Source organism: Trachurus trachurus (assembly GCF_905171665.1).
Source record: "Trachurus trachurus genome assembly, chromosome: 20".
Lineage (NCBI taxonomy): Eukaryota > Metazoa > Chordata > Actinopteri > Carangiformes > Carangidae > Trachurus > Trachurus trachurus.
Window position 1 is genome coordinate 23,727,728 of NC_139911.1, and position 14,907 is coordinate 23,742,634.

The window sequence follows — 14,907 nt, forward strand, 5'->3', positions numbered from 1 at the left end:
CAGTAGAAGACTCTCTGCACTCCTCCCGTTAGCAACGCCAGCCCATAGCCCTGCCCAGAGATTTATAACATACAGTGTTGTGAACAGACCCAAAGAAACGGCCTATTTTCGCGGCCTGCGTTTTTCCTGCACTTTGAAGGGCTGGAAAAAATTTTAGGCCGCGAAAATAGGCCGTTTCTTTGGGTCTGTTCACAACACTGTATGTTATGAGTGCAGAGAGTCTTCTACTGCAATTAAAGTACTTAAGGGCTATTTGTAGATCATACAACCCCACTTGAAAAAAATGCTACTATCCCTTTAAGACCTGGATTTGCCTTGGGGCCTTAAAGTCAGGTGCAAGGTCAAAACCTACCAGTCCTAGGTCAAGGTCCAAGTTCCTTTCTAATGACCATTCACCAGTCACAAGTCAAGACCAAGGACAAGCTGTATGTCAGCTCCAACAAGTTAGGTCACAGGTCAAGACCTGACCAGGACCACTGAGACAGAGGTCAATACTAACACATCCCAGTCAGAATGGTGGTTAAACCTTGGTCTAGACAATGAGACATGTTGAGAATTCATATAGACATGGAAATCTGTCATGCTGTGTTCTCCCAGCATGACGTTAATGTTCATTATGAAGGTTTATATTTATGTAAGTGATAATTAAGACTTAAGCTCCAGCAGCTCAGTGATGCTGAAGCTCCTGAACAGAAACACAGTCAACCCTCTAAGATCTGCGTTCATTCAGACAAAGTGGGGACGTGGAGGTACGTACAGGCGATGATGTTTCCATAGCGATTCTTCATGCGATTCTCATCCTTTTTGGCAGAATCCCAGGGAGCTGACTGTCCCTCAAAGAAACTCTGGAGAGACACAAAGACATGAAGACAGAGAGTCTGTTGAAAGGGAGAGCAGATCCAGAGTGATGAGACTCAGTGGATGACTTCATGAATAATGCAGAGGATGTATTTGATTTTCTCTCCCTGAACAAACACACAGGCGTTAGTTTTATGGTCAGAGCAGATGATTAAGTCCAATTATGAGAACGAGCTCAGAGAGAAGCCGGAGGCGTCTAAATACACACTGATAGTTGTTCTTTGACTGTGCCCAAACAGAATGAAACTACTCTGACTGCTCTGTGCTGAGACAACACTTCTCCTCTCTGTTTATCTCTGTGCTTAGAAAACAAGCAGAATCACTAAACTCTTTAATGTTACATCACAACATCAGCGGGTGTGTTCACAGAAGAATACAGAAAATGAAAATGTTTGGAACATTTATTAATCATGCATAAATGTTCATCAGAATTTAGGCCCCTCCCCTAACAACGACCTAGCAACCACCAATCAAAAAAATGTTTGTGTTTCTTTCTTGTTCTGAGTCTTTGTTCTATCTATCTATCTATCTATCTATCTATCTATCTATCTATCTATCTATCTATCTATCTATCTATCTATCTATCTATCTATCTATCTATCTATCTATCTATCTATCTATCTATCTATCTATCTATCTATCTATCTATCAGGCTAAACACACAGACACTTTGATCCACTGCAGGTTTCCGTGGTTGCTCATTAAAATGCCTGCACACAGATGTGTGTGTGTGACAGCAGTCTAACAGTTCCAGACATCCATCATCCATCAAACTGAGAGGTGAACAGTGTCACACACACGCACACACACACATTCATACACACGCAGCTCTACATGATTGACAGTGAGGAACAAAGGGAAGAAAAAAAAAGAAAAAAGTCAGAAAGGAACCTCACTATGGCTCTGAGTGTGTGTGTGTGTGTGTGTGTGTGTGTGTGTGTGTGTGTGTGTGTGTGTGTGTGTGTGTGTGTGTGTGTGTGTGTGTGTGTGGCTCTGATGGTAACGCTGCCTGTCCCCTTAACTCACCAACAACCTCCACTTGTTATTGAAAAGGTCAAATGTCAGAGGCTGTGTTTTTCAGGCAGGTTCACATTGTGTATCAATCTGTCATAGTTTCACTCTTCACAGCTGTTTGTTGTTGTTTTGACCCTTTGTTGCTGTGGATGGATGGAAGAGGAGGTGTATGGATGAAGGGATGGATGGGTGGATGAAGGCATATGTGGCCCAAGAGATAGATGAATGATGAGGGTGATGTATGCATAGATAGATGGATAGATGGATGAATGAATGACGGTATGGAGGGATGGTAATGAAGGTGTGCATGGATGTATAGATGTATGGATAGGTGATGATATGATGATGGATGGGTGGACACTAAAGGCTGATTAACTCTGAAACACTCTCACAACCCTGGCTGGCCTAGCAACAGGCTACAAACAGCCCATAATGCAATGCTGTATAATAGTGCAGTTCCACTCTCAGTGGGAACAGGTTTTTCTCTGTGCTCCAGTCTCAGGTCTCTGACTGTGGGTCAGGTCAGTGTGTTTTCTGAGCTGGGTCATTCCTCACTGTTGACCTCAGTAAATGGAGGTGGTCCACTTCCTGAGTGGATGAAACACCTGCCAGCAGCAACACGCTGAAGCCCCAGTTTGCTCCTCACAAACAGCAGGAACCTTCCTCTCCTTTGACAGACAGACAGACACATGGAGAGATTTCAAACCACTTCCTGAAGTGGTTTCATAAATCCTTAAACACTCCTCTGAACACTGGGTTGAAAAAAAAAGATTCTGTCACAGTCTAAACTAGAGAGTGTTCAAATCTATTTTGTTGTTGCAGAACAATTTCATCCTTATGGTTAGAGGAGTCTTTGAGGATTTTTTATAAAGGAAGTGACTTTGAATGACCTTCAGGGTTTTTATCTTTCAAAGAATCACAATGATTCCTCTGTGACGTGAGCGAAATGCTGAGAGCACAAACTGGGGCTGGGTCACATCTGTGCTATACTGCTAATGGGAGAGAGAGTGTGTGTGTGTGTATGTGTGTGTATGTGTGTGCTGGCTGGTAGCCACCATCTAGTCTCTAATCTATTTGACATGAACACAGGATGTTAACAGTCTGAAAACCAAGAAGGCGTCTTACCTCGTTAAGCTGTCCAATCAGATTAATTAGTAAAGGGGAAGCATGGAGGGATCAGGGAGATAACAGTCATCAGTGTGGCACTCAGGTGGATGCCTGTTAGCCTAGCTTACTGCCTCAGCAGTTAAACATCAATAATCAATCAGCGATCAATCAGGAGCTAAACTGATCCAAATGAGTAAAACCACAAGAAAAAACAAACTTTACTTTGGAAACTCAGATTGATTTCCTGACATTTATTTTGAAAGGCCAGGTTGTCTTTTCATGTAAGATGGTCATAATCCTCTTCACACTTTATGAATTAACAATCAATCATTGAATTTCATTCGATCGTTAATCTGAGGAGTGAGGGAGGAGGAAACAGCTGCTTCTGACAACACAATCACTAACCAGATGTTACCATGACAACAGGGAAATGTTAATTACATGTTTTAAACAAAAGCAGAACAACAAACTTCTGGATCATTCTTCACACTCATTAGCAGCAGTCTGACTAGTCTGACCAGTAGTCTACCATCAGAATCTGAGGATTACCATTCTGCCCAGTCTGGGCTCATTGTTCAGAGTAAAGGTCACTTCCTGTTTTGGATGGTTAAATAATTATTTTATTCTGAAATGACCAAACTTTAAAATAAACATACTGTGATCATTGGTCTGACAGACAGGTGAACAGAGAGACAGGTGAACAGCAGACAGACAGGTGAACAGCAGAGAGACAGGTGAACAGAGAGACAGGTGAACAGCAGACAGACAGGTGAACAGAGAGACAGGTGAACAGCAGAGAGACAGGTGAACAGAGAGACAGGTGAACAGCAGAGAGACAGGTGAACAGCAGAGAGACAGGTGAACAGCAGAGAGACAGGTGAACAGCAGAGAGACAGGTGAACAGCAGAGAGACAGGTGAACAGCAGACAGACAGGTGAACAGCAGAGAGACAGGTGAACAGCAGACAGACAGGTGAACAGCAGAGAGACAGGTGAATAGACAGACAGGTGAACAGCAGACAGACAGGTGAACAGCAGAGAGACAGGTGAATAGACAGACAGGTGAACAGCAGACAGACAGGTGAACAGCAGACAGACAGGTGAACAGCAGACAGACAGGTGAACAGCAGAGAGACAGGTGAATAGACAGACAGGTGGACAGATAGACACATGAACAGACAGACAGACAGACAGACAGACAGACTCATGGACAGACAGACAGACAGACAGACAGACAGACTCATGGACAGACAGACTCATGGACAGACAGACAGGTCAACAGCTCCTCTCCACTAACTTTCTGCAAATGGAGGGTGAAAATACTGGAGTGTGTGGTGTGCTCAGTATGTATAATGGATTAGTCCTGAGGGCAGGCCATGGGCAACCTGAACACACACACACACACACACACACACACACACACACACACACACACACACACACACACACACACACACACACGCACACTCACTCACACACGCAGACAGATACATTATAGATATTCCCTTGAGCTAATGGGCCAAAACAGGGAATGGCTTGTGTGTGTGTGAGTGTGTGTTCAGGTAAGTAACATCCATTAGTAAGTTTCTTATGATGAAAATGGGTAAACATGTGGAGTGCGCGTGCACACACACACACAAACGCACACACACACACACTCAATACACTTGTCTTCTTCTGTTAGTGGTTTGTGCTGAAACGATGAGCAGTAGAGACTGATAAGTGGATCATCAGGTTGTGTCCCTCTGTCTCTGGACTCTGACTGTCTTTCTGTTTATCCACAAGTTTCCGAACGTCATCTATGGGCAAAACCGGAAGCTGGTTTTGCAATTTCGGTGGAATTGTACATTTACGTTTCCATGGTTTTCAGTCGTTGTCATAGTTGTGGTGAACACATGGATCTATTAACGCTGGCTTTTAACATGGATGTCAATTTGTGTGATATCCATTGTTAAAAGCTGCTGTGATGATCCATGCGTTTTACAGATTTTCATTGGGAAAAAAAAAATTCTGTGCATTTACCGCGGCTACCGAAACCATGGAAACGTAAACATAAAATTCCACCGGAAGAGCAAATCCGGCTTACGTTTTTGACGTTCGGAAAAAGGTGGATAGATGAACTCAGCTGATCCATTGTAAAAGTCGTTTATCTGAACCTGATGCTGCTCCACCTTAGGAACCCTCACAAACACCATGGTGACCATCCTGGACACCTGTGTGTGATTTGTGGTTGTTTTTGTTGTGTTTGTGTAACAATGCATAGAACATCAATTAGTGACTCCCTAGTGTCACTGATTGATGTGCCATCCTAACGACCAAGTAGCCTAGCAACCACACAGTAACACCTTTGGAGGCAGCTGTGGTCCCTTTCACAGCTCAGAAGGACCGATGGCTGTTCAACACACACATCTGACACATCAGGCTCAAGTGTCTCCAAACTCTGATCTTTCATCTCATGTGACACGTTGTTGCTGCACATGAACTAATGTAACTAAAACCTTTTATTTCATAATAGTTTATAATAACAGTATGGCATCAACAACAGCAGCATCCACTTCTCCCTGACTTTCCATCACTGGTCAGAACAAAGTAATGATGGCCTTTTGCCCTGAGTCTCACTCTCTGCATTGCTTGTCATTACTAGAAAATTAACCTATTATGAAACTCTTGCAACCGCCTCCCACTACACAACAAGACCTAGTTTAGTCTCTGCCTGGACCTCCTCTGGTTGGATGCTGATTCTGTCATTACAGTGTCATCTGACAAGATCCACAAACACATCAGTTAATTTAGTCAGAGACTGTGCCGTGACTTCAGCTGTGTTTACTGTAAAATGATCGTTTTGTGGCGTTTCAGTGTCAAAGTGTTTATTTCTTAGGAGGGCTTTTTAAAGCTGTGCTGAAATAACAGTATAGTCTCCAGCTGTTGGTGTTTCTAATAAATTCAGCTGAGCTAAGGCTCAGAGCTAAACATTCTTATAACACTGTCGTATGCTAGGGCCAGTGACACTCTGCCTAGGTAAAGATTTTATCATAATTTGAATTTAAATTGAATTATTTCTAGACCACATGAATGTGCTAAATCTTGCAGACCCTCACATCTGAATGTGTAGGCTATTAAAATGAGCAAATATGTAAATTACTTCATTTTTGTAATGTGCATAACTTTATTTTTCAATAAATAATCATCAGAAGGATGTCTTTATCTTCTGCTTGAGCACCTGGCTCTAAAATGCTGCTGCTATTCATGTCAAGTTGTTTCTACAAATTGAACTAGCTGCTGTCACTACCTGAGGCTTCCTGTGTCCCGAGGGAGAGCAGGAGGGAACGAAGCCGCAGGTCACATGACAGCAGAGTCAATTTGTAATTGAAAGGCCAATTGAAGTGTCTTTACAATGTCACTGTTTTGTAGCTCCGCCCCCACAGTTGTCTGCACTGCACTGTGGAAAGGTGGAGGAGGGCAGCACAAAAATACAGTTTGAATTAGAGTTTATGGCCTGTTCCCAGTGTGTGTGTGTGTGTGTGTGTGTGTGTGTCCTCACCTCGTACTCCTCCTTGAAGCCGTAACCCTCGGCACATTTCATCTGGGTGATGTGCTGCAGCAGGTCGGCCACCCGGATGGCCGGGTGCAGCTGCCCCGTCTGGTAGGGCAGCGCCTCCCGCTCCGACTCCCGCTGCTTGTAGTGGGACTGGACCAGGCTGCTGGTCTCACTGGTCATGGTGTGACTGTCGTCTGGGGGGAGGGGGAGGAGGGGGAGAAGACGGATCAGACTGCAGCTGCAGACACCAACACTCACTGTGATGATGATGATGAATATGTGATGTTGAACACAAGTCCCATGACATCTCAACATGGTATGGACTGGAACACACTGAACCGGGTCAAAACACAGGACAACTTGTAGACCGTCTGGCTCCTGATGCCAGGAGGTGTGGATCCTCCTGGTATCAGGTCTGGACCTGACTGGACCACAGCTCCAGAACAGCTCTAACCTCTAGTTAGGTTCAGATTCAGTAAGTGCAGACTGTAGAGACCAGCCCAGTTACAGACTGTGCAGACTGGAGTGGACTCACTGTGAGTGGGAACCACCTTCAGTTTTATAGTCAGTTCATCTAGACTCAACAGTAAAGTCTGTCTCCTCCTCAATTGTAAGACCACTCCCACTTTTCAAACATTTCCATAAACTTTAATACATCAAGGACCTACAATTTTTTGAAGCAAACACCAGAAATACACAAATATGAGATATGAGACTGAAGAACGTTACTTTCATTTTGTCATTGTACGTTCAAATTAGGGCCAATGAATGGCATGAATTTTTGGAAATATTGTGGAGAAATTTCAGGGAAAAAACTGGTATAAATTCTCAAAAAAAGGCAAGGTTTCTAAAAAAAAATAAATAATAAAAAACGTTTAAAATTTAAATTCTAGATTTTCTAGAAAAAAATTATAAAATTTCTCAATTCAAAAAAATTCTAGAAGAAGCTGGCAAATTTTCAAAAAAAAAAAAAAATGTTTTTTAAAAAATTCTAGAAAAAGTGGTAACATTTCTAAAAAATAAAAATAATAAAATAAAGGATAATATTATTATTATTAATAATAATAATAAAAATCTTCTCAAAAAAAATTAAAAAGTTTAAAAATTCTAGAAAAAAGTGGTAACATTTCAGGAAAAAGTTGGGGACCCCCTTGGACCCTCTCAAGGACCCCTGGGGGTCCCCGGACCCTAGTTAGAGAACCATTGCCATAAAAACACAGTCTGGTATTCATGACTAAATCATTTGAGATCACTTGTGTGTTGAGCTTTGGTAACACACAAGAGAGATGATAGAAGTGATCAGATGACTGATTAGAGGCAGTAGAGGATGAGGATCTGCCCAGAGTCAGACCTGGTCTACAGCCACAGCTACCATGTTGTTGTTACAGCAACACAAATGAATGGCACACGCATCACGTGACATCACATCACATGACTAGAGAGAGGATGGTGATTGGCTCCGTTTTCTTTTCACACTGCTGCTGAAACTATCCGTCACAAATCAATCATGTGATGAAGCAAATGGAGTTTCCATCTGAATTTATTGTAAGCGAGGAACTAAGCGCTGATCCAGATCCAGATCCAGCACAGCATGGTATGAGTGCTGGTCTAGATCCGATACTGCGAGGTATGAGTACTAGTCCAGATCTAGTACAGGCCAGTATGAGTACCTGTCTGGATGTGGTCCAAGTTCTTGGAGCTGCAGTGTGAAAAGAGCAGAGTTCAGAGTCCTGGAACAGAACAAACCTCTTTGATAAACTGGACTCTACTGACCCCTGAAACCCCTCCAGGACTCTGACATGAACATTTCAACAAGTCGGCGGACACACCTTCCACTACTCTCTCTAACTCTGTTCTTATTGGCTAGCCTGGGGGCTGACTGACCAATCAGAAGCTCTCTATCCCAAACAGCCCAACCAATCAGGAGATGGGTGGTGATGTGATGGTGGTGGTGATTTGTGATAGGACGGGTGAAGCAACCACGGCAACGATGACGACGACGCATGATGCGGATGGGGTGATGGGTCGTGATGTCACAACTGCACAGAGGAGTAAATAATGAGGCGTCGCTACGCTAACTGATGACATCACAGCAGGTGATGGGTGTGGCTCCATGCGCAGCGGTGACCCCACCCCCCAACATGATTCTCCCCCCTTTAGCCCCAAATTTAACCACTTACCATTAATGGGCACTTTACACAGAGAAAGATAAAAGAGAAGGAGGAGAGAGAGGAGACAGGGTATAAGCAACAACTTTAGTTTGGCCTGTCTGTCCTGCTTCTAACACAGCCTGAGGAGAGAGCAGCAACAAAGAGTGAGAGGTGCTAACACTGGGTTCTAAACATCCGACTTCTACTCTGAGCCTCAATTCACTGTCGTTATACTGGAACCCTGTCATTTGGATAAATATAATATAATATAATATCTCTACGGGTAATTTGTCTTCTGCTGTGGTGTTTGTGTGCGTATGTTCAGTTTTTTTGACCATTATCTTAATCATGTAGCAGAATATGAACTGATTTTAGTGAAATAATAATCTGGTCCCATCGACCTCTGCTGGTCAATGTCAACAACACTACCTGAGGAGGACGCAGCCACTTCTTCATTCAATCTTCATTTATTAGGCGATTAATTCAAGTTAATATTAGGACTGATAAGATGCTTACAATGTTCATCTGTCTGTGCTTGTGTTATATTACATTTTATAGAATGGCTATTCTATCAGCCTGGCTGTTTTTCTTTTCTTTTTTTCTTTTTTTTAAAAAACCAACCAACGAACAAACAAACAAATAAACAACAACAAAAGACCTGTCTAAACATCGACTAGGGCTGGTTTCAGTTCAATGAACCCTTTAACTACAAATCAGTTAGAATGAGTGAATTAGATTTAGCTACTGAACCAGTGAGATTCATGTTCTTATTTTGTTAAAAGGCAGCTTGACATTTAAATACTTAGACATAACTAATAATATCATTTCTACAATTAATAATACTAAACAATAATCGATTCATAACTGGTTGATTCTGCATAATCTATAACTGGTTTGTTGAACTGTGTAATTTAAATACTGGTCCATTGATTAGTTTGATCAGTATAAAGCTGTAATAAATTGCCTCTAAGCTGTTAAATATTAAATTAAAACTTCAGTCTTCATTAGTGTCATAATTATTATCACTAACAACAACATCTCTGGTTATGAACCTGTTATTATATGTTACGTATTATGTTATGTATTATATTACACTCTTTAATGTTTGGCCTGATTCAATATATATTTAATATACTGAAGGGATTGTTATTTCCAGTAAGTGAATAGTCTGCATTAGATTGTGCTGAGGTCTAAGTTGTGTCATGGTGACAGCTGGAGCTCTGAGACACTGAATGATGTCGGCTCTAAGGTTCATGTGAATGCAGAACATGTGAGACTCCATGAAGGAGAGTGACACACAGTCCAGAGTGAGACAGACAGCTAACAGGACTCTGACTGACTCCTCTCTGGTTGTCATTGGTTTCCTCCCCCCAGTCCATGTGGCCATGTTGTGTCCATGCAGAGGTTCGAGGTCACAGACAGACGTGACGTCAACACGACACGCAAGAATGTTGTGGATGCAGGAATGAAGTGAAGACCACCGTTGTTTCCAGAGAAAACAGGTAAACAACCAAAATTCACCGATAACAAAAAAATATATCAAACTATTTATCAAATGAAACGTATAAGTAAATCAAAAATAGAAAAACAAAAGGTACAAAAATCAAATTATCAACAAAATAAATGAAATTTATGATGAAGGATTCAAATAAACTGTAAAATCTTCAAAAGTAGAAATAAAAAAAAGTCAAAGAACCAAAAGCAGCTGAACGAGAAGCAAGCAGGGATGGATGGAATATCACTCTCTCTTTCTCTCTTTTCTCATTCTCTCCATCCTCATCTCTAGCCTTTCACCTCTCTCTCTGTCTCTCCTGTCTGTCTCTCTGTCTCTCTCTCTCTGTCTACCTGTGCAGGTTGACTTCTCTGCCCTAGGAAGGAAAGAAAGTGTCTCACCCAGAATGGCTGTTGGTACGAAGGGGTCTGCCACCAGGAGGCGTCAGCAGCAGACAGACGGAAAGACAGACAGACAGACACAGAGACAGAGACAGAGGAAGACAGGTGGACGGACAGGTTGAGAGAGAGACGGTGCACAGACAAGACAAAGGAAAAAGAAGAGCAGAAGAAGAAAGAGTCAGCTCCCTATAGAAAAGCCTCAACGCAGCAGAGTCAGAGTCAGACCACCTGGATGTGGACCGGGTCTGAGCTGGACCGTCCAGGCTACAGGTTGTCCTGACTGGACTCATGTCCAGGCTGAAGACATGTCGTTTTTTTTCGATTGCTTACAAGCAGTGGTCAATACTGAAGCTACTTTTTCAAAAATCTCTGTTCAACTAATCCCCAAATCTGTTTCTCACCAACTAAACACTGTCACTAACAACAGAGAGCATTATACATAACATATATTTTATCTTTTAGGTTTGAATGTTTTTTTTTTCAGATAATAAATCAGTATTTTATCATATAAAACATATTGTGTGTGATGAAATTAATGTATTCTGAATGGTAATTGGGGCGGGACCTGATAAGTTTTGTGCTTCTCCCGTTTTCCCTTTCGGTCATGTTGCAATTAACATGTCCGAAATAAATAAATAAATAAATATTTAAAGTCCCCCTAAAGAGGCATTTTAAAATTTGTAAAAAATGCTCTGCTATGATTTTTTTTTTGATTAATATTGCTTTTCCACAAAAAGTTGTTAAAAAAAACTCTCAAAGGGGCTAAAAACACGTCTACTATTTCTCCCTCATTGAAAAATCCAGGTTATATGAATATTCACGAGTATGCAAATCCACCACCGGTTTGCTCAGTAATGGCGGTGTGCGTCAGCGGGGGCAGGGCAGACGAGTGATTTGCTCTGAGATTCGAATCCTGGTCTCCTGCATTCAAAGCAGCAATATCACCTCTCAGCCACGTCAACCACTGTTGTTGAACATCTAGCTGCAAAAAAACAACAACGGGATTGGTTGCTAAGGATTATGACGTGTTAAATCTGACTGAGTGCTGAAAAACTGAATCCAACTTTTTCAGACTCTGGCTTTGAAACTGCATTTTCAAATCTAAAATGCTCAGTTGTGGCTGCATTAGCCACTTTGCTGCCGAAATGTCTTGTAGCAGAACCCAACACTACATTGACATTTTTTGGTTTAGGGGGACTTAAAGCCCTTCAATGAGTGCACTAAATTATTGTATATTGTAATAAGAATTAATCAGCAACACATCATATTGCTTCAATTACAGCACATGTATTGTGCGTAGTGATTTACAGTTCTTCTCGAAAAATAAATTTACTTGTAAATAAAAAAGCAGAATCAATATTTTCAAAATGTCTTCATATTTCATTTAACATATTGTCAATATTTTGATTCTGTAGATTTCACTGTAGCTGCAGCAGAAATACACAATGTTTTTTTCATCATTCTTTTGGATTGTGTATTTAACTGTTTTGAACGAAGTGTGTTAGCATTTAAACAATGTGCTGTAAAACTTCAGTGTTTTGCAGGTGATGGACTAGTAACTGAGAGAAGAGTTGATGAATTTTGGTGAGTGTGGTCACTCAATGCATTTTGTGTTAAAGCAATGAAACGTGATTCACCAGTGCTTGTTAGCAATAGAAAACAACTGTGATAACGACAATGAGATGGTTCCTCTGTTCTCTATGTATCACGTTACAGTGTATCTATCACAGAGAGCAGCTCCAGCCTGGTTCTGCTGGACTTGAGTCCTCATTAGAGTCTGAGGTGCATCTGGTCTGAGTGTGGACCTGATCCACCTGCTCTCTCTCTCACAGCCGTTACCTGGGTAGTAGGAGTTGGGGACGGTGGTGCTGATGGTGTTTGTCTTCAGGGTGAAGGAGGACGGAGACGACACAGCTGGACAGAGAGACAACAACAAACTCTAATCAATATGATTGATTTTTTAAAATGCTTGTTTTATTGACCAGTCAGTCTCATTAGCCTCATGTCACATAATAATCTACTAATCATAACCATGACAATAATAAAGGGATGGAGACGGTAATCAACAGGAAACTGGTCCTGTTGCAGCTGCTGTGTGGTTATGGATGAAATCAGAGGGAAGTGAAGAAACAGAGAGCTGAGAGGAGGTGACAGCCAGAGGGAAGGTCGACTCCTCCGTCCTCTACACCTCCATCATCCCTCCATCATCCCTCTCTGTGGCCCTCGGCTGCCTCTGACAGTCACCTCATGATAAAACATGTGCTCACATCTCCTGCAGTCACTCGTCTGTGTCTTCATCCCTTCATTCCAGCGTCGGTGAGGAGGGTGAAGGTGAAGAGTGATTATTAATTCATTATGTCGTGTTTACAGTGGACAGGCCTGTCCTCCTGTCCTCCTGTCCGTCTGTCATACAATACTGAACACAGTGGACGGGATGGATGGACAGGAGGATGAGGACGTCTCTGGTTGGGTCTTCCTCTTCCTCTGTTTTCTCTCTCCTGCCTCTGTCCTCTTTGTCTTTTTATGTCATTGTCTCTTCGCCTCCCCTTATCACTTCTCAGTTCATCTGTCTCTCATCAGATAAACTGTTTTCATTGTCTCACACCAGACTTGTGCTTTATGTGTGTGTGTGTGTGTGTGTGTGTGTGTGTGTTGTACTCACTGCGTCCATTTAGTGTGTGTGTGTCTGCCATGGTTGTGTGCTGGGAGTTGTTGACCATCAGAGTCATTTCCTGTCTGGAGCTCAGCGTTTCCTTCCTCTTCTTGGCCAGCTTCCTGTAGACAAAACAAACCAAACTCACGTCAGGGTCCAAGTGTGAGTCTGGGTCAGGGTCCCAGTCCCAGTCCGGGTTCAGGGTTAAGGTCAAGATTAAGATTAATATTGATTCAGAATCAGAATTAGAATCAGAGCCTGGGTTCATTTCCTGTTCTGATTCTGACACCAAGCTGTGATTCCACTTTGTTTCCCTATCATTGTGTATGAGAGGGAGGGGGGAGGGGGGCACCTGACTATGATGCTCTCTGTGCCCTGTCAGTGTCTCTGAGGTGAAATGCTGATGCACACATCGAGTGCTGTGCTCTCTGACATACACACACACACAGACACACAGATGAATATAGAGCTGACTGTGGACGTGGCCTGTTAAGGTGGTATGAGTGGGATTTGAAGGTGTAGGGTTATAAGTTGTCACGTGACTTTACATACATCTGCTGTCTGTGGTTTACTACTGTATATATTATATGTTAAGGTGGTAGGAACAGATCATGACCCAGTTTTCTCAGCTAAAACCTCATCACTAACCCCAATGAATCTTATTGTTCGGATGTCAACACCAAGGAAGAAGTTTACTCACAGTTCACTATATTATATGTATTTATATTTTCACTTATATACAAATACACATTAAAAAATTTAGAAAACACTTCAACAGTCAGAAAAGATTAATACACATATACTACAGGTATTACAAGGTACAAGTATGACTTGAAAAATGACACAACTCCAGCTGAGCAGAGGTTTAAATTAGAGAATAAGATGCAAAAGATCACAGTATGGACAATATCTGTTATGTGCAGCGATATAACACTCCAGTGTGTTGATGCTGATGAGGCCGGACACAGAAGAAGAGCTGGTTCTGGTCCGTCCCTGACTGGACTGGACTGGACTGGACTTCTGGTCCTGATACACACAAACATGTGACAGGACAGTTAGTTCAGATCAAACAAGAGTTTCACATTGACATCTATCTACCTATCTATCTATCTATCTATCTATCTATCTATCTATCTATCTATCTATCTATCTATCTATCTATCTATCTATCTATCTATCTATCTATCTATCTATCTATCTATCTATCTATCTGCTGAGCTCATAGTGCACAAGTGTGTGAGTCTGTGTGTGTGTGTGTGTTTATGTGTGACAGCAGTCTAACAGCTCCAGACAGCCATCAAACTGAGAGGTGAATGATGTCACACACACACACACACACACACACACACACACACACACACACACACACACACACACACACACACACACACACACACACACACACACACACACACACTCTCTGAGCCACAGTGAGGTTCCTTTTTTTGCTTTTTTCTCCATATTTTTTTCTTCTTTTTGTTCCTCACTGTCAATCATGTATAGCTGTGTGTGTGTGTGTGTGTGTATGTGTGTGTGTGTGTGTGTGTGTGTCTGTCTGTCTGTCTGTCCCCTTAACTCACCAACAACCTCCACTTGTCATTGAAAAGGTCAAATGTCACAGGTTGTGTAACTCTGCCATGTTTAACTAATTCACTACAGTGACCCCCACCCACCCTGAGGTCTGAGACGACCCCC

At 42.1% G+C, this 14,907-nt stretch overlaps 1 protein-coding gene across 1 annotated transcript in view; it reads right to left on the minus strand.

Moving 5' to 3' along the window:
- Positions 1–14,907, minus strand: part of LOC311003924 (receptor-type tyrosine-protein phosphatase mu-like) — a 171,614-nt gene that overhangs the window by 20,963 nt on the left and 135,744 nt on the right. Inside the window, exons 21-25 of the mRNA XM_083995836.1 lie at positions 13,222–13,334; positions 12,399–12,473; positions 10,560–10,586; positions 6,520–6,710; positions 758–845 (exon numbers count right to left, since the gene is read on the minus strand). Coding sequence (XP_083851962.1) covers positions 758–845; positions 6,520–6,710; positions 10,560–10,586; positions 12,399–12,473; positions 13,222–13,334 — 494 coding nt within the window. The remainder of the gene's footprint in view (positions 1–757; positions 846–6,519; positions 6,711–10,559; positions 10,587–12,398; positions 12,474–13,221; positions 13,335–14,907) is intronic.